Source organism: Gallinula chloropus (assembly GCF_964237585.1).
Source record: "Gallinula chloropus genome assembly, chromosome: 6".
NCBI classification, from domain to species: domain Eukaryota; kingdom Metazoa; phylum Chordata; class Aves; order Gruiformes; family Rallidae; genus Gallinula; species Gallinula chloropus.
Genome location: NC_140091.1, coordinates 11,227,837 through 11,250,759, shown reverse-complemented (window position 1 = coordinate 11,250,759; position 22,923 = coordinate 11,227,837). Strand labels below are relative to the sequence as shown.

The 22,923-nt window shown below is 52.8% G+C and overlaps 1 protein-coding gene across 1 annotated transcript in view; it reads right to left on the bottom strand.

Annotated features, from left to right (window-relative positions):
- The window catches only part of ERI3 (ERI1 exoribonuclease family member 3), a 132,690-nt gene that overhangs the window by 26,781 nt on the left and 82,986 nt on the right, over nucleotides 1-22,923 (bottom strand). The window contains exon 7 of the mRNA XM_084266570.1: nucleotides 10,869-10,968. Within this exon, the coding sequence (XP_084122696.1) occupies nucleotides 10,869-10,968 (100 nt within the window). The remainder of the gene's footprint in view (nucleotides 1-10,868; nucleotides 10,969-22,923) is intronic.

Here is a 22,923-nt window from a genome sequence, read left to right as displayed (position 1 = left end):
CCTGCATCCTCTGCTGAGTTAGACCAGCCGTTAACACACTCCAAGTTCGTTATCTTAAACAGGCCGCTCAGGACACGGGGCAGCGATCCTTAAACCAATTAATGTGATCCTTTGAGTTCAGGGGAGAATGAAGAGGGGACTGTCAGCGTGGCGACGAGGCAGGAGTTACGGGTCAGAGCCTAACAGCACAGAGGTGCCCCTTAGCTCTTAACAAGAGGTGGGGGCAGCGGGCAGCTGCCATACCTGGCATCTGTCAGAGCCCTTCTCCACAGCCTCAGCCCTGGTCCAGCACAGCTTCCCCAGGCATCAAGGAGAGCACAGGAAGGCAGCACTGAAGCGCTTAATGGGGGTCCAGGTGCCAAAAAAGCCTTACCTCCCTGTGCCTAGGGCAGGGCTTCCAGGAGGAGAATGGCAATGGTACCACATCGCAGAGCTCATCCCAGAACAGTGGATGAATGGCATGGAGGGAGCTCCCCTCTGCCACAGCAGGGACAGACACAGTGCTGGTGGTGCTCGGTCTGGGACCCTCTGGGCAGCCTGGGATGCCAGGAGCACCATCACCCTGCAGCCCAAAACTTTTCTTTCCTTTCTTTCTTTCTTTCTTTGGCCGTTTTTTAAAGCAGAAGTTCTCTGTTAGTGAAGTCTTTCAGGGGAGGTGGAGAGAGAGTAGGAAGCCAAAGAGAATCGTCTTGCTAGTCAAAGCCTTTAACAACTATTTTTAATATCAGGCAGAGGAGCAGGATTTTGAAATGAAACAGCCGGTGCCTCTTTGATGGGCGAGCTACAGATCTTGAAACAAGGTCCATTCCCTCCTCCTTCACTAACTAACAGCCATATTTCTCTCATTAAAGACAATCTGGCCGTATTTTCAAACTTCTTAACAAGGCGATCACCGTAATTTGAGATTTCTATTATCCATGCTCCTATTACAGCAGTCTTTTAAGCAGCTAGCTCTTTTTTTTTCTGCTTTCTTTCCCTGACTTTGTCTCTCCCCTCAAACTGCCATCAGTGGTAATGACGTGCAGGAAACAAGAGCACCAAGAACCATCTTTTTTTTTTCCTTCCCCCCACTTCCCCCCTTCTTTTTGGTACGAGGCTGTGTGGGGGTAGCAATAAGGAATAGAATAAAAAGCGAAATGAAGTTTGGTTATCTCTTATCTGGAGTTTGGGATTTAATCCGCCCAGGAGCGCAAACGGAGCCAATGCAGTACCTTATCTCCGCTGCTGATCACGGACACCCCCCCCCACCTCCTCCCCAAAGACCCCCAGCTCTGTCCCCTTCCCAAAGGCGCCCGGCCACAGCCCCCTCCCTGCCCCATTAGTCCTTCGCTGGGCTCTGCCAGATGGATGCAATTTGCATAATATCACCGGCGGAGGCTGGCAGATCAACTGGGGTCAGGCTCTGACATCTCCAGCACAGTCTATCTCCAAGTGCTAATTTGGACTGCATTGATCTCTCTTTCTGATTTCTTTGTCATTTACGTCTGCAACGGTTTGACAGGAGATACAGAGACAGACAAGGGGGGGGGAAAGAAGGGGAGGGGGGGGAAGAAGAGGAGAGAAACAAAGATTGTAGTTACAGATGTCTTTAAGGGAAAAAACAGATTAATCCAAGGACTCCTCTGAGGGTCGCAGCTTTGAAACATCCTAATTATCCTATTCTTATGAATTCCTGTACAGACTTAGAGGGGGGTCTTGTCAGGGAACTCAGGGGAATGGAAACTTGTTAAATTGTGGTGGAGTCTCTCTGGCTGGCTGCTACCCCTTCCCCTCCTGCACCTCACAATCGTTCCTCATTAGGTGAAGCGGGCAGCGTTAAACCTGGCATCCCTCGCTGACACAGCCTTTGCTCCGTACCTGCCACCGCTCTCGTTAAAGGCAGATCTCCAGTAAAACTTGGTCAGCAGCCTCTCCTCCTTGCAGAGGGGAACCATGGTCCTCACAGCCCCACGCTGCCCAGGGAGGCCAGAGACAAGGGCTGACCCCAGAGGGACAGCAGCATCCTCAGAATTCCCGGAACGCAGGCGCAGAAGGGCAGGTTTGGGGACGCGTGGCTGTGGCAGGACAGCATGAGGTTAAAAGACACCTTCCACTGGGGTTCAGTGCAGAGCAGGGCAGGCAATCTGTGCTCTTAATTGAGATGCTTATGTTCATTAACAGGAAAACCTCTCCCCCCTCACAGGTAAGGGAAGACACACTACCATTTAGCCTTGTCTGGGACACATCACAGAGACACCAAGGCACCAAAAGATTCCACAGGGAAATCAAAATGTCACTCGGTGTTTTACACCGCTACTTTCTACAGGAAAAGCTCTCTAGAAAGTTAATGATCTTCCAGGGCCTCTCACCTAACATCTACCTCGCTGCGCTGGAGGATGCATCACAGTGCAGGGGAGGTGCTGCTTTTCACAAGGGCTGCAGGGCAAGTGCCAGCAAACATGTTTCACCCACCCAACACAACATGGGCCAGGGCTTGGTCAGTACAAAGGCTGATTCAGGGAAGGGGGGGGGTATTTGGAAGGCTCAGCCACAGTTCTGGACAAATAGCCAGCAGTGGGATGGGTCCAAAGCAATGCAAGGATCTCTGTAGTACAGAGCAGTTCACATCTGCACGTTCCTGGGATTGGGACTGGCTGATTGTTAATACAGAGCACACATAATACAAACCATCAGCCTCTACTTGTGCTCCCAGTATGCTCACAACAGGAGCAAGAGTGATAGGAAAAACATGTTTAAGAGTTTTTTCATCTGTCACTGGGGAAAGGAACCCAGCCAGGTGTTGAGTTGCAGATCACAACCGGCTTGGGAGGGAGGCACAGCAGATCTGCTCTTCTTACCAAGGGAGACAGTCCCCTCCACTGGTGGGATGAGTCTGGGGAAAGCCTAAAACCAGAAGCCAAAGGAAGGAGGGTACAGCAGCAATCATGCAAATGGGTGGCCCCAGGATGACAGCAGCGCTGTCCTGCTGGGCTCAGCCAGGTCTGAGGCTGAAGATGGTCCCGTGCCAATCTGCAGCTGGGCCTCCCAGACATCACAGCATGGCAAACAGCAGATAATCCAGAAATCCCTCTTAAATCTTCAGCCTGACACCAGTGCTGCAAACATAACTGCTTCCAGCCAAGGGCAAAGGGCTCACGCCTACCTTCTGCACATCCCAAGCGAGTGGGCACCATCGCTGCCAGCCCCTGGGCTGGAGGGAGCGCACAGTGGCACCTCGACTCTTCTCAGGCAGCTGAAGCCCCACAGCCCGTCTCACCCTCCCCTCCAAAGGCAGCTCTCTCCAGAGACCATGAGCATTCAGGTGAGGGACAAGGTGTGAACCCATCACGCATCCCGGCAGGCAGTGGGATCCAGCCAACGCGTGTGCGCCCCTAACCCAGCGGGCAAGCGACCAACTTTCAGCAGGGTGGGATGGAGGGGTGAGTGCAGTCAACACAAACACTCAATCATCCTTCCTTTCTTTCTTCTGTGCCTCCTTTGTTAACTGCAGGAAACAGCTGAAAGACCTTGAGTTTCCCATTGTAGCGTGTATGGGAACAGAGCTGCAGTGATCAGAACATACCCCCTGCTGCTCCCGGGGAAAAAGGGAGAGCAGAATCCTTTCTAAAAAGGGTTTACGATTAGAAGAGTGTTCTGTCACTCTGGCGCGCAGTAATCCACTGCGCCACCAAGTCCCTTCAGAGAGATGTCGAAAACTTAAATGACTGAAAGCAAAAGAGCCCCGGCTCAGGTTCCCAGGCAGCCAGACATCCTAATTATCTTTAGATCCACTCCCACATGGAGGGGAGAGAGCACACAAGAGTAAAAAAAAAAAAAAAAAAAGAAAAAAAAAGAAAAAAAGAAAAAAAAAAGAAAAGAAAAAGAAAGAGGAAAAAAAAAAAAAGACTGTCACATTGCTTTTTTCTTTTTTTAAAAGCTTGTCTCCGCTCACTGCTTTTCCAGCTGTGACACCTCTCACGGTAGTTAATTAGAATCATGTCACCGCGTTAATGTGCTCTGACTGGACTCTGACAGACGTGTGTTCTCTCCCCGGCCGCTCGGGCCGGCCTCCCCTTCCCACCCCTCCTCGGGGACGCGGGCCCGGTGCCTGCGGTGGGACCCCTTGCCACCCACCTGCCGCCCGGCCCCAGCGGGTGCCGCGGTGCAGCCGGGCTGGGCGCTGCACCCTGCACCCGCTGCCGGGATGTGCTGCCTGGCCGCGACACCCGGCGCGCAGCCGCTCCACCTGTTCCGGATCCGCCTGACCTTTACAAGCGCTAATTCAAAATGACACTGCTCATTTGATGACATTTCTGTTGATTTTTACTTAAGTCTCTTTTAATTATTTAACGGGGAGTCTTTGCCCTTCTGCCTTGGGCTGGGGCCGCCATATGCGGGGCAGCGTCCCCCAGGCAGCCCCATGGCCCTGGACATGGCACCGGCTGGATGCCACCAAAAAGAGCACAAGAATGGGGTTTGCCTGGTCCCGGTGAGCACGGGGGGGTTCCAAGGCTTCTCCCATCCCCTGGGAGGGTGGGACGGTTCTGCAAGCCGGGGCCACTTGGGCTGGGATGGAAAGTGGTCAGTAAAACCCAGGGGAGTTTCACAAAATGTGGTCCATATGTCCTTGTATCCCCTGTCCCATGCAGAGGAGGGAGGTGGGCACTGAGGGTGACCAGGGATCCTGCAGATGCTGGGGGGGGCTGCAGGCTTCCCCACACCCTTGGGGGAGCCAGGAAAACAAAAGAAGGGATAGGAAAGCAGGGAAGAACAAGAGTAGGCTGAAATAAAGCCAGCAAGCTCCCAGGACTGGAAGCTGCCAGGATCTCAAGATCCCAGCACCTCGCAGGGCGAGGAGAAGCCTCATCAGCCCCCGTTGAGCTCCTGGGGGGAGAGCAGGCGCTGACAGCCAAAGGCAGCCATTATGGCGGGTGGCCCGACGCCTGCCACCGCTCTTAGCGAGCGCGGCCCTCGCTGCCCTCTCCTTCAATGTCAGTGGGGAGAGCAGCCCGGCGCTGCCGGGACACGAGCAGGCAGAGCAGCGTGGGGAGAGAGGGATGGCTCTGTTGGGCAGGAGGCACCCCGGCAGGCGCTGGCCCGGCTCCCCGCGGCGGTGGCAGCTCACGGTAGTTAATTAGAATCGTGTCACTAAGTAAATGCGCTCTGACTGGACTCTGACAGACGCTCACCTATGACACTGGGGGCCAGGAGACAATCCACATCAAACTACTGCAGTGTGACCCTTTTAACACAAAGAGTAAACTCACTGCACATCGAGTTGAAGCTCATTAAAACTGTCTACTCTGCGAGCATCCCATTAACCTCACTGTTAAAAACACGCAATTCCTCTTCTTCTTTCCGAGGCCTAATTAATGCTCTGGATCAGGAACAATATCACACCCTAACCTTCTGAGATTTCCAATCAGTAAATGAAAAGGGAGAGATGGAGCTGGGAAGGCATGGTGGCTTGCTGGGTTGCTCACTGCATGGGTACTGACCTGCCCAGGCAGGTAAGGCTTTTCCATTTGGCACAGTGGTGATCCCCATGGGGAGAGCACGGCACAGCCCTGGCCGGGGCCACCGTGGGCACAGGGAAGATGGTGAAGCCCCGTGTGAAGCCTCAGGGCTTTGGGCATTACACCAGTCAGTGTAAAACAGCTCAGCAAGGGCATCATGTCAAAACTGAAGCCTCGAAAAGCTGGAATCAAAACTCAACAGCCTTGGAGACTATTCAGCAGGTATCACTGAATCAAGATACGATGGGACCAGATCTCCTGGTCGCCTGGGTGGGCACTGCAGGTTTGTTAGCAAGAGACACAGCAGTATGGCTACCCTCTTCCCCCCATAAAAGAGAGAAAAATCTGAAAACCAGGCACTTAGAACTAAATCTAAAGTCACAATAATCTGTGTGCTAAACTTTAGAGATTCTACTAAATTCAATTAGATTCAAAAAAGACCAGTAGCAAGGGTAACATCCTGTTTAAGGACAGGCAGTGTACTGGAGGTGAAAGCAGAGCTGACAAACGACAAACAAAATTCCCCAGCAGCAGCTGGTTCTCCAGATTTGGAAACTTTTAACCTTTTTCAGTGTATTTTCAGTTCAGTAAGTGGCTCCTTCAGAGCGGCAAAACAACAAACGACTAAAAACCCCAAACCAAAGAGAAGACCTGCCTTTATCTTCTCCATGCTCAGGGAGACAAACCAACGAACTACGGTGGGACAGGATGAGATGTGCTAATCCTAAAATCTCGAAACGGCACTTTGCAGAAAGACTCACCAATCACTTCTTACTTTGCCTTCACAGACCAGGTGGTTTTAACTAAAACCTATTCTGAATTTACTTGTCCTTCTACACCGAGTATATTTTTACTAATAAAACCAAACCAAACTACCACTGGGGTACTTTAACATGGCACTCCAATTTTTTATCTGAGAGTGTCACAACTCAGATCACGAGTAATAATTTGATCACCACCTCTTTAAGAACAAATAGGAATTCACTGTGTTTCTAATGTAGCCAATATCGAAAAACGATGGGTAAAGGTGTATTATGTTACAGAATCCATCCCAATAAATGGCAGCATATACAGGGGGGTTGATGAACAGAAGAATAACCAGACGTAACAGTTGGGCTGTGGTAAGGAGAGCTGCACTTGGGCTGAGAGGTGCTCGTCAGAAAAACATGAGCTTATTTCAGGGAAATGGGTGAGGAAAAAAAAGGCAAAAATAGAAGAAAATCAATTGCTGAACCCATGTGATCTGCTGGCTGATTTGAATCACAACTAAAGCCTGGCATTTTGATCCTTTTGATTTATACCAGTCTCTGAAACTCAGCAGCGAGACCCCAGCGCAAGAATCCAGCTCCACTGGTGCGCAGCCTGTGAACACTGGTCTCTCTGCGTGAGTGCTGAGACCCCTGTTACAGGCTGCAGCTCATTTTTGGCAAGCAGCCCCTCAAACATGTTGTAAGAGCTGGAACATGCACACATCTGTAAGATGAGTAACTTCTTGGCAAGGCCCAAATTCATTCTGTTGAGGGTCAGGAAGACACCAGGTAAAATGCAGTTCCTCACCCCGAGATCCTACAGCCCACACTGAAGCTGACACACATTTAATCCGTGTTTGAGGGAGACAGAAGCTGCAAAAGAAAAGTGCTCCCTGGTCCTCAGGGCCACGTTCAGCCCAGAGAGAGTCCTTAGAGCTGAGGCACCAACCCAAGCAAAGGCATGACAGAACAGGGTTCACTCCCCATTTGCTCCTTTCTCATTTCCCAAGGATTTTTATCAACCTTGCTCCCTGAAGCATGACTTTCCAACCTCTTTATTCTGCCCAGCACTCCTCAACAAGCTAAAATATTGATGTTTTCCCCCTTCTGTTGCCTTTTCCCTCCTGTGAAAGAACCGTCTCACCCCACGGCAGTGTATGCAAATACATTTTGGTGACACAAACCACTGTTCTAACCCCACAACAAGATGCACTGCTCACTTGTTCCTCAGAAGAAACCCGATGCTGAAAGCTGGAATGTGTGCTCTGTTCAGTCACTTGCTGTTGGCACAGCTATATGTCCCCAAGGGATGTGGTGAGACTCATCCACGCTCCAGCACGAGCCCTTCCTGCCCACACATACCAGTGACTAAAGGTGGGACTCCCATCCAGAATCCCATCCAGCCCTGGCCCTGCAGCATGTCAAGCACTCTGAACTCCCTGGAGTTGGAACAAGTTAAAGGAGAGGACATGTAGCATGGAGTGGGACTGGTCCCAAAGCGTGCCATATGCAAGGATTTGGAGCAGCTACCTGCTGAGACAGTGACTCTGAGCGTGATTTGAAAACAAGGCAATGCACCACCCATCAGGCGAGACGGCAAAATTCCTCACAAATTGTTTGCAAAAGCAAGTGGCCATCCACTGCAATTTTTCTGTCAGGTTTGAAGGGAAGCATCCTCCTTGTACATCCCTGCATAAACGAGCTGAGGCTTCACAGGACTGCCTGCATCCCCCCGGACTGGTCCCCACGCTGTGGAGAAAGGGGCTGTGTGGAGGCTGTCGTGCACGCCATGCTCCTGGTGAAACCTCTGTGGCTGGCAAGCACACTGCCTGCTGCTCCCTCCTTGTTCCTCTTTGGTTTCCAGACTTGTGGACACCAGCAAGCCACGAGGGCTGTGGGAGTTGGGGGCTGACCCTGCTTACATCCATCTCGGGCAGCCCTGGGGACCACTCTCTCAGCTCCCCAACTTCCCTTGACATTGCTGCACTCTGGGACCAGCTGCAGAAGAGACGGGAGGCTGTAGTCCACATGGGAGCATCCCCAGAGCCACAAGCAGTCCTGTCTCATCACAAACAGTGCCAGGTGGGCAGGCAGTGTGCTGAGCTGTTCTCTGCTCTCCTCTCCAGCAGCAGGCCTCCAGAAGGGGCATTTATTCGGCTGGGTGGGCAGGGCTGTGTCAGGAGCAAGGCTCCTTACAGCCAGGGAGGGCAGGGCAGCCCTGGGCAGGAAAAGGGATGGCTCCAGTTGGGAGCATGGAGGAGAGTGGTGAGGAGTGCTCAGGTCACACGGTGAGTCAGAGGTTGGGATGACTGCCCAGGCCCAGTGGCTGATACAGAAGGACTTGGCTGCAGAGGACTGACACTCGCTCCAGGACAAGGCAGCAAAGCTGGACCCAAGGAAGCCAGCGCAGCACAGCTTTGCAGTGAGCAGCCCCTCCTCAGCCCCTGGCCTGGGGACCTCTCAGGCTGTCACTAGAGCCCATGTCTGATCCATGACTAGGAGGTGACAAGCCAGCAGGCTGGGAAATGATGTGGATAAAAGTCCCAGAGGCAAGTGCCCTGGCAAAATGCCAGGCAAGGCTTGTCTCCAGACACCAGCTTCACCCCAAGCCTTCTCCCCAGAGGGACACTGGGTTACTAAGCCCTAGAGCCAGCAGCCCTGACACTGTGGGCAGCAGCTGTGTCTAAGGCTCTGAAGTTGGCCAGCAGGAGAAGCCATGCAATGAGCTGTGCCTCCAGCTCACTCCTGGGGGTTCAGCCTGTGGTGAAGCCACCAGCACATGGTGCCAGCACGCTGCTTCTGCAGGAGGATCACAGACACTCGGGGCAGAGCTGCTCTGGACCCATTCCAAATTGAGCAGCCAGCAGGCTACAGAACACAGGGCACACATGCATCGTCGGCAGTGCCAGGGAGATGGAGATGGTCACACTGCTGGCATCCTCCACAGCACCCACATCACCCCCCTTCCCAATGGAGTGTGAAAGGCAGTTTGCCACTGGGATGGAATGCTGCAAGAAGGAAGCACTCGACCCTGATGGAAGATGGAAGGCTGCTCAACCCTGACATGCTGCTTCTCTGTGGGCACTCTGCTTGTGGCTCAGCCTGTACTGGGAGAGCCAGGAGTGCTCCCCCATGGGAGGGAGCTTGGAAGAAATGAGGAAGCAAAACCTTCCTAAAGGACTGGAGCAGGGAGGGACATGACCAACATCTCTCTGAACAGCCAGAGACACCTGTGCAAGACAACAGCACTGATATAAACATGGACAGAAACCACTGGCAGACAGATGATACTCCAGAGCTGGGCATGCTTTGTCAGAGCAAGAGATGACAGCAACAGAGAGCTCTTGCCATAAATCCAATGGAGAAAGACAAGGCACAAGTCAACCTTGCATCCCCCAGGAGACCCTAGGAAAAACCCAAGTCGCCAGAGCATGCACATAACTCCTGCAGTCCCTGCTCCCTCCCCGTGATGTTCCCAACATGGCACACAAGCAAGGCAAATCTGCTCCCAGGCAAGGAAGCAAATTTTAATGCTACCTCTGTCAATAATGCAACCAGATCCATAGTTCAAAAGGAGCTTGCTAATTAAAAGCTGGTGAGCTTTAAATAATTCATCTCCTTAACTTGGATTGATTGGAGAGTTTAATGGTTAGAGTCTTGAAACAATATTAAACAGCCTCTCAAGGCCCAGGTACCAGGTGACTTTTCCAAGTAAATCTTACCTCCTTGCAAACTTTAATGCTCACAAGTCACCATGGATGAAGGGATGGGAGGCAGGGGGAGCACCTGGCCGCTGGTATCCAAGATGTGATCAAATGCCCCGCAGAGAAACAAGCCAGGCAAGAGCAAAGCAGCCCTTCCTTACAGCCCTGCCTACAGCACAGTAAATCTGAGCTCCTGCCCGTACTGCAGCTTGCTGCTGCCCCAGCTCTGCGTGCCCAGTGTTAAGTGGCAGGCAGATATATGGCCTCAGTGCTCCAGGCCAGGTCTCCCTCCTCATACCACTTTGATCTCTTGTGCAGAGGAGCTAGGAGAAACATGGATCCACTGTGCATGGTAGTCTCTTGGAACAGGCTGCAGAGCCATGAAATTCATCACACGTGTGAGCAAATGGGGCAATGATTTAGTTCTCCAGCTGGGGCCACACATCTTCACTCTGCAGCATGTTTCCAACCAGCTCCTAAAGCTGCACTGCCTATTAGAGCCTCCGCTCCAGGAAAGATGCAGCATCCAGAACAGCTGGAGGACTGGCCGGACAGGGAGACCGTACTGCACAGCCTGGGGAGTCCTGCCCTGCGCTCCAGGCACTGTGTGAGCCCTGGTGCTGCCCGCATCCATCCTCAGCCTGAGCACTGCCAGAGCGGCCAAGGAAGGGAACAGCTCTCTGGCTAGAGGGATAGGCAGGTGTGTTTGCCACGCTGGGATGTGCCAGAGACCAAGAGCTCATCCCGTGTGCCAATCTTTCCCTGATGTATCTTCAATCCTTCTACCAGCTGGAGATCTCGCAGATCTTTGGCTCTCAGCACCCCAGCCTGGACCAGCTCTCAGAGCTGAGGCACATCTTGTGGTGGCACCTGGAGCAGTAGCCACAGACATGGGAAGAGCACGGGGCGGCAGCACTCACCTATCCCGCTGTGAGGCCTCCCTATGTGCTGTAGGTTCAGTCCTTTGTTCATGTCTAAGAGCCCGTTCTTTGGCCAACTCCCCATGGCAAAGCTGTACGCCTGGAAGAGAGAAGCAGAGGGTCAGACTGGTGCACAGCACACACACGTTTTGTACTTGCCCAGGCCTGGCTGCTCCAGGGACAGGCGTGGGTCTGCGCTCCATGTGCCATGCAGACCCATCCACACATCGCCCTCACAGCAGCTCTCCTGGAACTGCCTGCACAAAGCACACTCACGCTGGCCTGTCCCATCTGATGCTCCTCAAAGGAGAGATGTCCAAGGCATGTCCATGTATGGGTGACAACCCTCATGAGATTTGCTGGGCATTTACCAGGACAGCATCACTGGAGGTCACCTTTGCCACACTGGGGCAAGACGGGGGCTGTGAGCTCATCCTGTATGTGCCTGGGTTGCTCCAACACCATTTCCCCATTCCTGCCTCACCAAAGATGGAGTTGGCAGCAGGAGTCAGGGGGTTTGGAATGGAGTGCTTGTGCCCAGGCTGGCCTGGCTGGCAGCCCCCTTTCCCTCTGCCAAGCGCAGCCCTCCCAGCCTCCCATCTCCGTTCCACCCCCAGAACTCAGTTGCCTTGGACCTCTCCATCACCAGGAGCCAGCACTGCTCACCCCATCCAGCCTGCCTGGAGGGACTCTGCTTCATCCTCACCATGTCCCCTGGCAGGGCTCCCACAGGGGGGAGACAGCCAGGAACCCTGAGCAGCACAAAAACCCACTGGAAAACGCCAGCGTGCAAGCAGCCAGGCCTCCGTGTCACACACACGCTGTACTAACAGCCTGACAGCCACGTATCTTCTTCATCTGGAGGAATTAAGCTCAGCGCCGCATTGTGAGCAGTAAGAAGGGTGCGTGGGCTTAGCGTCGCTCACGCCGGCGCTATCTCTGCTGCCGTGAGGGCCATTGTCCCCAGATGAGATCAGGTCAATCCAGCAGCCCCTATCTCCCTCCTGCAGCGGGGATCATCGCTAAATGCAGCCACAGCACAGAGGAGCATTGCCGACACCCTCTGTGGGCTGGGAACGCCGGGGGAGACACTGTCTCGCAGGGGGAATGGGGACGAACTGTATGAGCAGAGCTATGTGGTCCCCTCTGCCAGCCCACCACCCACCTGCCTGCCAGGTGCCAGGGGGACTTGCTGCCTCCGCGCCCCGCTGCTCTGCCCAGGGCGGGCAGGGATGGTCCCTTCGCAGCCCCCGCCGCCAGCAGCCCGCTGAGAGCTGTGGGGCTCGGGGAGTTAATTTATTACTGGCCTACGCAACCATTCATGCTGCTTTGTTACTCCTGCCTTAGCAAAACAGAGGGCTCCGCAGATAATTAATAGACAGCATTGCTAATCCTGTTGGGAGATGATTAGCAATTAAAACTCCTAATTAAGTCTGTGCATAATTCACTGAAATTACACTTTGTGTACACAATGGGGAGGGTTTCCTTTGCATTCAACAAACATGCGCTGGTACCTCCATCGCTGCCGCCAGGATGCAGGCTGGCTGGCTGCAGGGCAGGTGGGACAGAATGGGACCCTGCCACCCACCTGCTGGGTGGCCCTGGGTGACAGCGGCTCTGCGTGTGGCTCCCTCTCCTGGGCTCCGTCCCAAAGAGCAAGCCCAGGCACAGCAGCACAGCAAGGTCCCCACGCTCAGCACCAGTGGATCCAGGTCCGGGGTTGCTGGCAGTGGGGAGCATCCTTGGGAAAGGTATGCTTGGGAGGGAGGATGCACGAGGCTGGAAGGGAGCAGGGCTGTCCCAGCACTGGGACAAGGCAGGCTCTGAGCCTTCTTGAGGGCTGCCTTCCTGGGCCAAACACATCCCTTGGTCACTGGCCAGGAGCACCCAACAGGGAACAGTGGGATGCTGGTGGAATCCCCAGAAAGCCAGGGTGACAGGTCTGGAGAGCTCCTGACAGCGGGGTGCCGGTGCCAACCCCAGCCCACCTCCCCCAGCCCCACAGAAGCAGTGTCAGCAGTGAGGGCCCTGGGATCAGCACCGGGCCCATCTTTGCATCACATTTTGCTTTCCTAATCAAGGTCATTCGGTACAGCAGCAATACCTGAGCAAACTAGCTAAGCAGCTGGGGTGGAAGTTGGCCTGACCACTGAAGGTCAAGTGTGCACTTATGCATATTCAAAGCTGCCTGCCGGATCGATCGGGTTTTTAATTGTTTTTCCTGGGGTTTTGGAAGGAAGTGCCAGGGGCATTGATCAGTCCCAGACGAGGCCGCTCACACTTCGGGCCTTGCAGGGACCGTCACAAGGCTGCAGGCAGCGGGAAGTGTGCACAGGGATGAAGGCAGGCCAAGGGGAGAGGCCAACCAGCCCCGGCCGGGAGGAGGAGCCATCGCTGGGCTGTGTTGGAAAATAAAGTTTTTTAATTAAAATTGGCAATTCTGAGCCGCCTGCTGGCAGCAGCCACGCAATCAAACGCGAGGAGCTTTGCTGTTTAATATTTAAAGACAACGTTTAATCTTTAAACAGGAAAGTTCTTCTTCTGACTGTTAAAGCGAGGTGGAAAGTGCCGGAGGCTCCCCAGCGCGGGGGTCCCCAGCCCACCAGGCAAGATGTGGCCGCTGGCTCATCACGGCTGCCAGGACACCTGCATCAACCACAGCCCATCGGCTCTGCTGCCGGCAGCAGTGCAGACCCCTGCCCCTTCAGCACTTATCCCTATGGCAAGACCTGAGAAAGTCTGAGATCCCCCTGGTTCACGTGCAAGCTGGAGGACTTGAAAAAAATGCCTTGAAACCCTTTTTGTGAGGAAATCACACCAATTTGTCTCTTCCTCTGGTTCAGTCCTAGTGTTGGGGCGACTGGGTCGCTCTCTTCTAGGTCAGACACTGAAGCGGGGCCAGCATCATGTGGCATTTCATTTTCACCTGTATGTTAACTGGTAAAGAATACAGGCATCTTTTAAAAAAAAAAGCTGGTTTTAAATGGTTTTGGTCAGAATTCTGATTTAGAGACAAATCTGATCTGCTAAAACCCACCCAAACGATGTTGGCAGAATGATTTTCAGGCAGCTTGAACACAATTATTTCCATTCATACCAGCTCCTAGAACGGTCTCTCTTTTCTCCTGATTTTGTTTGTAATTCTATGAAGGCTACATTTACCTCCCTGCCAATGCTGCTCTGAAGCCAGATGATTATTAATTATATTTATTTACTTATACAATCCCATAGGCATACGCAGCAGTTCACAGACAAATACTGCCCTGGGTCCCTGATGCAGGGATCTCAAATCAAAGGTAAGCAGACACTCCTGTGATAAATGTGAGCTAACAGCAGCAGGAGATTAGGAACATACTGTGTTTCCATGCATAGAGCCAGCACTATGGATAATCCACACCCTATTAAAAGTGCCTGTATGGAGAGGTGGGTCCTTAGGTAACCTGCACCTCACATAACCTGCAGAAAATCCCAAGAACAGAGGTGGGGAGCTACTAGGGAATAAGACATGGGGTACAGCAGCCTGCGGCTGGGGGATGGCTTTGTAATAATGTAGAAAGGGTCCAAACCCAACCTCCTGTTGCTCTGGGTCATAAAACGTCCTGGTGGCCATAATGTATCTGCCTTAGTTTGCAAAGAGCCTGAAACAAGAGCTACATGGGTCACTTCTAGTAGAGCTGGGGGTCAAAGATGGGTCCTCTGTGCTTGGGACAGGAGCACATGAAGGGCACACCAGCAATGCTGGCAGTGCCATGGTACTGCTTACAGGGGGAAGAATTTATCCAGTTCTTGTAAAAATGCTGCCCAGTTTGGCATCAAGCTCAGCCTGCCTGCCCTTGCTACAATCCCAGTGCAAACCAGTCCCCACCCTCAGCAGTGGGGCTTGTAAGGCGGCAGCACCAACACAGCCAGTCCTGATGCTCCACGTCCTGGAGCTTGTTTGGGCTACGCATCGTGGTTTATAAGCAGCACAGCTGCAGAGAAGATGTTCCAGGGGGGGTCAGAAAATTCCCAGAACTGGAACTTGTCAAGCTGATGTATTGATCTAAGTGGACTGAATAATGCTCCATCATTTATTTATGGGGAAGTGCCCGGCGCACTTCACAAAAACGGGTGTTCGGCAGTCACATTAAGGCAAGATTTAATGTCCCACATCATGCAAACAGGGCACCTGCGCAGAGGTCAGGATGCTCACACACACGGGGAGCCCCACAAATCCTTCCTGCACGCACAGGAAGGGATGGGGCTGGTCCTCATGGAGCTGCTGGAGCTCTGCTAGGGCAAGGTGCTGACGCTGACAGAGCCAGCCCCATCCCTTCTGTCTGTGCTGATGCTGTGACCAGCTCAGCCAACCCCCAGCCCCTCTGCCTTCCACTAAAGGTGCTGGTGCAGCACCGCCCTGAGTGCTTTAGCCGAAGGGCAGGAGGGAAGAGAGGCTCTGTGCACAAGCATATTCACAAACCACAGCCATGAGAACTGCTAGGACCAGCACAGAGCCTCCTTCTGCCCTGCCCAGCCCAGCAACCTGCTCGTTTTCTATGGCCCATCAAGAGGTTTTAAATGTTTCACCCACTAATTGTAATTTTAATATTAATAGGGACACTTTCAGGCAGGAAGAAAGTATTTCCTTTTGGAAAAAGTCCTCCCAGGAGCAAAGGGGCTCAGCAGTTTGAGGAGATGCTGGAGAGTACTAAGGAATTTCAAAAAGTGGTGGGTTTTGCTGAAAGTTTCCCATTAAGAATTTAAAAAAGATGCCTGAGAAAAGTATGTTTTAATACAGACAGAAAGCATCTGAGAGATCTCCCCAGCTGCTCTCAACTTTGGCAAGAGCCTGGTGCCAGCTGTGCTCCCCCAGGATCAGGCTGGGCACAGCAGCCTGCTGATCTGAGCTGACCCCACACCCCACCCCGGACATTTCTGCAATGGAGAAAATGACTTCACGACAGCCAAAGTGTCTTCCTCCTCTTGTCATGACAGCTGCGTGCCATGTCTGCCCAAAATAAGCAATTCCTTCTGACTTCCCTCATTCTGCTGCTGCCAGGATGAGGTGTGAAGGTTTTGTATTACTTTGTATGGTGGGAAGAAAAAGCAGAGGTCACGCCTACAACAAAGTGGGCTTGTAAACACAGCTTAAAGTGCTTTCTGTGCCACCAAGCACCCATAGGGTTTTGGGGCTGGGGGTGTCTTGGAGACCATCTCTGAATAGCACCCAGGACACTGGGGACTCCAGGGTGGTCCCTTGACATCCCGTTTGAATCCCAAACCACTTCAGGGATGGGGAGGTGAACATTTCTTGCCAGGATTTCTTGCCACACAAACTTACTGGCACGACACAAGGCGCGTTTAACACCACCAAAGGCCTGACCCCACCACCAAATCATTTAGTAGTGAGGCTGCTGGATCGGAGCTGAATGCAATTAAAGAAGAGGCAGGTAATGAATAAGCAGCCTGCCAAGCCCCAGCTGACAACAGCAGAGCTCCTCTGCTCCAGGGAAGGCACGGAGGAAAGCTCATCCAGCAGGACAGAGGCACAGAGCCCGGGCTGGCTCAGCCCAGCAATGCTGGAGCCCACTGCCCTCACTGCCTGTCAGGAGGCAGGAGCTAAACCCTGGTGTAACGTGGTCCCTTTTGAGCAGTTTAGTCAGAAGTGCTGCTGCATTCACAGCTTTTCAAGTATTTTTAAATCACTTACAAAAGCAGGATTAAACAATCAGGAATTCCATTTAATAGGACAAATAAAGAAATAACAATCTACTCCATCAGCCCTGCGAAAGGCAGGTTTGATTTAAGGGGGAAAAAAAAAAGTATAAAAGAAGGAGAGAAAAAAGGAAAGGGGGGTGGAAAAAAAAGGATAATGTGTGTTTACTCAAGCAAAGAAAAAAATATTTAAGTGATGTAGGGGAGAAGATTGCGGTAACTAGTGAAGAATAACATCGTCTGCTTTGCTGTCAAATCACACAAGAATTTCAGTAATAGATTCTCATTCTGACACTCAATTCAATTCGAAGGTGATCCTGCTTTATCCCAACACATCAAATATTAAACACTCGTATTAGCCAGGGTGCCGTCGCCTTTCCCGGCTTAGAGGCGGCAGGAAGCTTTTCCCCCTACTTTCCCTCACTCGCTATAATATTCTCAATGTTATCTAAACATGCCTTCATACACTGGGGTTCCTTATCAATCCCATTTGGGGAGGGATGGTGGTGGTGGGGGGGTGTACTTAAAACGGTATTAGTTTGGGGGGCTTTTATTATTATTATTTCCAAAGCTTTTCAATTTTGTGCGGAAAAAGCTTAGGGAAAGAAAAAAAAAAAGGCGGAGGGAGGGGAGGTGGGGAGAGAGGGAGAGAGAGCGCGGAGCGAGAGAAAGTCTAAGAAAGGGAAAAGCAGCCAGCAGCTCTTGTTTGACTGATGCCTTTCAACAAGGGCAGTCTAGCTTGTCAAAGCCCGGGCTTGAGATGAATTGGCATATCTATTCAGCCTGCCTCTGGATGTCATGCAATACAGTTTCATATTCCCAGATAAGGCATGATAAGCAATTGCTGCCCTGACACCGACTCCATCCATCCATCCCTGCCTTTCTGTCCACACGTATTACAGATCTCTGCTGCGCTGCTAATAAGAGGCATTTAATTTTTACCAATGCAGCAGCAAGAGGGGCCTCCAGACTGACCAGGTACCGCATTAACATGGCTCACCTTTAATTGCCTTTTCTCAGCACGCCGAGCTCCCCAAACTCTTGTGGGTGCCAACAACTTCTGCCCAACGTGGCACCCACTGAAGCCTCAGATCTGCACTAGTAATTAAGGGGTGGAGGTGATTAGAGTAGAGGGCGTTTGTCCTCTGCCAAATGGCTGCAGTGCCACTGCGCAGGAGGTGGTTTGGCTGGGGTTTGGATGTGGGAGGATGTAGAAGATGCAATTAGTGTCCCTTCCCAGGGAACATCCCTTTCTGGGGTACAAACCCTTGGAGAACTGCGAGGGGAAGGACAGGGGCTGACATGCCGAGTGTGAGGACATCACAAATGGGTCTGGCCCCATTTTGGTGGAAGCCGAGTGCTGCCCTTGGAAACTCTTGCCTTTGCCAGCACCCTGCAGTGAGAGGGCGGGATCTGGACACAACCCTGTTGCAACCCTGCCTGGTGGTCTACCCTCTTCATCCAATGGCCCATGAAGGTTTTTCAGAGAACAGTGCAGCACAGCCACCTTCTCACACGTCCTGGATGAGCAGGGAGCCCTCAGCACATGAGCCACCTTCCCAGCCCTGCCTGGCTCTGCTGAGCACCCTCTGGCAAGCCCAGCCAGTGCCCACCTCAGGCTGTTTGCAAAGCTGTTTGTTAGAACAGCCACATCTTTATGCCTCGCATCAGGCAGTAAATTAAACAAATATATCGTATCAATGGTCTGGTTTTGGAACACAGGAGCTGCTCGGCTCTGCCCACTTTTGGGAAGTGCTTCAGAGAGGCGAGTTGTCCCCCGACAGTGGGAGGAGGGCAGGGCAAGGTTAAGGGAAGGTAGCAAGGTGTCAGATAAAATGCAGAGGATGCAGTGTAACTGTACGTGCTTTCACCTTATTAAAATAAGCAGCCCGTGCCACCAGACCTCTGCCCACTGCAGCAGGGAAGCTGAGGCACGCAAGGATCTCATGCCGGGCCCTTCTCCCCCACCAGACACACGCCTGAGCAGCCTCAGCCTGCCTGTGTCCCAGCAATACCCCCCTCAGCCACAGCTGTGCAAATTCACTGTCAGAATTCCTCTTGATTTCAGGAGGGGTGGGATGGACCCTGCAGCCACCAAGAGCCTTTCTCCAGGGTGCATCTGGCTGCTGCGACCCTGCCGCTGCGCAGGGTTTAGCACGTGCCCTGGCTTAGGCTGCAACAGAAACACGCCGGTGAGCCCGACTCCGGAGTGTCAAAGTGCCAAGCGGTTTAGACTTCACATTTCCCTGTGTTTGAACAAGAACAGTCTCTGCCCTGCTCCCAGGCTAGGGATTATCCTGGATAAAATGTTCTCGACTGCTGTGTGCTCTGCAGCTGGCGACACACTAGGTTAATGCCGTGGATACCTGGGTCCAAGCCCTGGGTTTGGTCACGAGCGAAACAAAGCTGGAGGTCTGGGTCCCTGGAGCGCTGGGAAATAGAGCCGGAGTGCACACAAGCCAGCACTGGCCCAGGAGAGGGACAGGCAGGGCTGCACACTGCCAAGGAAGCGGCTCTAGGATGGGGGATGCTGGCAGGACTGGGGGGGGTCTGGGCTTGGGGTGAGGTGGCCGAGCAGAGCGCTGGGTGGTGGTGGGGGCTGTAGGAGAGACAAGGGGCAAGAGGACGCAGGGCCAGCACCTTTCCCAGTCCAGGACAAGCATCCCTGATGTTGTCTCAGCTGCAGGTCACATCTGTTTGAATGGGGCTGCCTTCTTGTGGTCTCCCAGCATCTCTGGCTGCCAACTGAGACCCAGGCTGGGTTATGCTGGTAGGTGTGATCCCTTCCCGATGCTGAGATACACAAGCAGCTCCTTGATGAGCGCCTGAAAGGCAGAGACACACAACGACATGGGAGACAGCTACCAGGGTGAAGTTACACGTGTCTGATTTACCCCTCCAGCCCAGGAAGGACAAGCTCATGTCCTGCAGTTCTATCTCCCAGGGACCACCCTGGTCCCTGCAGGGACAGTTCAAGTAGGAAAGCAGCGCTAAGCCTTCCCCCACCAAAGCCCCATGGCTGTCAGAGCGGGGACACTGTGTGTGACACCAAGGAAAACCCACCAACACACTTCATGGGTGACTCACTGCAGCCACACTGGTCTCTCCATGCAAACGAGAACAGACCAGTCCGATTTTGGCCGCTCCTGGGGAAACTGGGGGTTCAGGGGGAAAGGGGAGATGCCTCCATGGTGGTGGAAAACAGGGAGACATTGCCAGGACAGGATACAGCAGGATGGTGCCCCAGCAGATGTGCTGCAGAGCTGAGTCGCAGAGGCAGCAGTGAGGTGGACACATCTCCCCCTCCTTGGGTTTAGCTGGAGATGAACAGCCACCAGAGACAGCTGTGGCTTTGCCATATCACACGAGGATGGGTGACGGTACCCACCGATCACACCCTGCTTCTCTTCCCAGGGCCACACACAATGTCTGTGATGCTCAGACGTGCCCTGCAGTCCCCCAAACACGCACCCCCATTTATCTAACCCCCACGCCTTTCCCAAGCAAATGCAGCACCGAGCTTGCTGTCAAAACCTTCAAGACCTTCCGAAGGGGGTATTTCCCCCCCTCAATTTCTATTTTTACACACGCACACGCTCGCCTCTCCCTCGCTCGCTGTTTAATTTCCGTGTGAGAGGGAAGCAGGTGCCCGTGCTCCCGTGAGCTCTCCCTTCTCTACGTTTTTTTTCCCTTCTTGGATCCTGCCCCATTAGTTTAGTGCCCAGCCATCTGCGACGTCTCCTGTAATGCTGTCCCCCTTGTGTACCAGGGAGCTTTTCCATTAGCGCCTTTAATATTCTGACACCTTAGCACAGGCTGCTATTACATTCAAACACTGATCGCCCTGTGAAATTACATCGCAGGGCTTGCTAAAATGGAATTGTGTATAATCAGGCTCCTCCATGCACTGTCAGTCCCATCACAAATACAACGTAAAGCAGGCTTATGGATGGGCTTAGCAGCTGCTACAAGTGTATTTTTTTTTAATAGATGAAGTATCCCTTATTTAAAGCATTTCCTTAAGAAAAAAAAAAAACACAAAAAACAAACCCAACAGTGAAAGACAAATCAACAGCTGCTACACTATGTTAACCATACCACCGGTCTCTTAAAAACATGTTATTTACTAAGGTAGCTATCTGTTTATCTATAACTATATCAAACAGAGAAAGAGGGTGAGATAAAGATAGTTAAACAGACAGCCGAGGAGATATCTGCCACTGGGAAATAATAGCTAAATAAAAAGTACCATTATTTACTCCGGAGAGGGAAGGAGGGAGAAACAGCACTTTCTTCTCAGTGCTGCACAGCCAGTAACGCACGGCACGGAGCTGCTGTGGGAGACTCAGGTTCGGGGGGGCAGCCCATGCCAGCCTGCATGTGCCCTGCTTGACCAGATCCAGCCCACTCATCTCCCCATGATCATGGCAGAGGAATTTTGGGGAAAAAATCCAGCTCAGGACCCAGGTACTGCACCTCTCTGGGGAGGCTGCATTGCTGGAATGGTGAGTGAGGGCAGGGGAGCCGTACCACTGCTGGGGGTTGGCTCAGCAGGGCAGCCCCCCACATCCACACAGGCTGAGAGCGGCTCAAATCAAGGTAGAACTGACCATGGCAGAGGGTCTGGGTGCTTTCCCATGGGGTAAGCTGGTCTCTGCGTGGCTGGCACATAAATTTGTTCTAATTCCAGCTAAGGAAGTGATGGATTAGGACAAAGGTATTTCAGGGGGATGCAGGAAGCGGCAGGGACACAGATGATGTGTCAGAGAAATGAGCTCCCCAGCTCCCTAGCTCCGAGTTCAAAACGCTGCCTCTTACCATGCCCTAAAGGTTATTCTGTCTGTCTGCTGTGAAATGCGACAGCACATCGCCTGAACGGAGATTTCCAGAGGCGCTGTGACCCTTCCGCTATCTCCTCTGCGAAGCCTCTGCAGGAATGATGAGATTGTAGCTCATTTCCACACACCTTGAAAGAGCCGGGCTGGATCAAACGTGCTGGAAGCAGAAGCAGCACATCCCTGGGACTCATCCTCGCCTCCTGGCAGCGATCACGCTCTTGTTGTAACAGGCTGGGAAACCACAACCACCCCCTGAAATACCAGTGCTCTGACACTGGCTTCCATCCTAAACCAGGCTGGGAAAGCCAAAACATTGTCTCATTTCACTGAGTGGGAACAGTTCTGCTTGGGAACCACAAAATAAAAGCCGGTGACAAAAATGCTGCCCTCTGGAAAGAAGCAATCTATTCCTGGGTGAGACACCGGCGTGACATTGTGACTCCAGCTTGTCCAGTGCAAAACAAAGCCATTTGTCCAGGGCAGACACGCTGCTCCTTTGCACCACACGTTTTTGGCAGGGACACGTCTGGTGATGGTTCAGCTGCTGAGCCTGCATGTGCCAGACTGCCAAGGGCCCAGACCCACAGACAGGTTACCAAGGGAGAAGCGCAGGGGAGGTGCCGTACCTCAATGCTCACATTGCAGGTGTGAGGCAGGGCCATCCAACCCTTTGGGTTTCGCTACCTGGCACTGTCAAGGTTAGGTGCTTCCAAAGTTGCAGCAAGGGAAGGGTGCTGGGCGACCAGCAGGTTCACATCCCAGTGCCACAATCTGTTGCTAAAAGCCAGGCCCTGGGGGATGGGAAAGAAATCAGAGAGTGGTCCTGCCAGACCACCTCACCACTTCTATTCACTGGCCTGCATGTCTCATCACATGCATCTCACCCTCTGCTCACACTCCTTCCACACTCTCATGGCCACCACTCCTGGCTACCACCATGACCTTCTCCAAAACTCGCCCTTGGCACGATGCAGAGAAACTGGTCCATGTGGGACAGACGAGAGGAGCATGGAAAGATGGGTCCTGCTCCCTCTTCCCAGACAGTGGACTCTCAGGAGCAAAACCCAACCTCTGGTACTTGGCACAGCACCAACCCAACAGAGCTATGGGCACCACTGAGTGTTACTGCTCTGCAAGAATCAAATACACTCAGGATTCAATTCCTGCAGCACTCCCACAAGATGCAAAGCCACTCAGGACTGACAGCTGGAACACCAAGAGAAAGGCAGGACAATACAATGCATGAGGCATTGGGGAAAGATCAATACAGATTAGGACGGCAGCGGCTGCGTCTCCTGCCCACATCAGAGGCTCTTGTGGCTGCAGTGAGGGAACACCAAGGGAAGTTAAGAAGGCACCGCTGTACCGGTGCTGGGGGATGATACCTGTCTAATCAAAGGTAGAGTTTACACTGGATCATCTAAGCAGCAGCTCCTCCTGACAATTGTTGACTCAGGTCAGGGTTAAGACTGAGGAGGTTAAAGCAGAGGCACCTCTAAGAGCTCTGATGGATGCGAGCACCA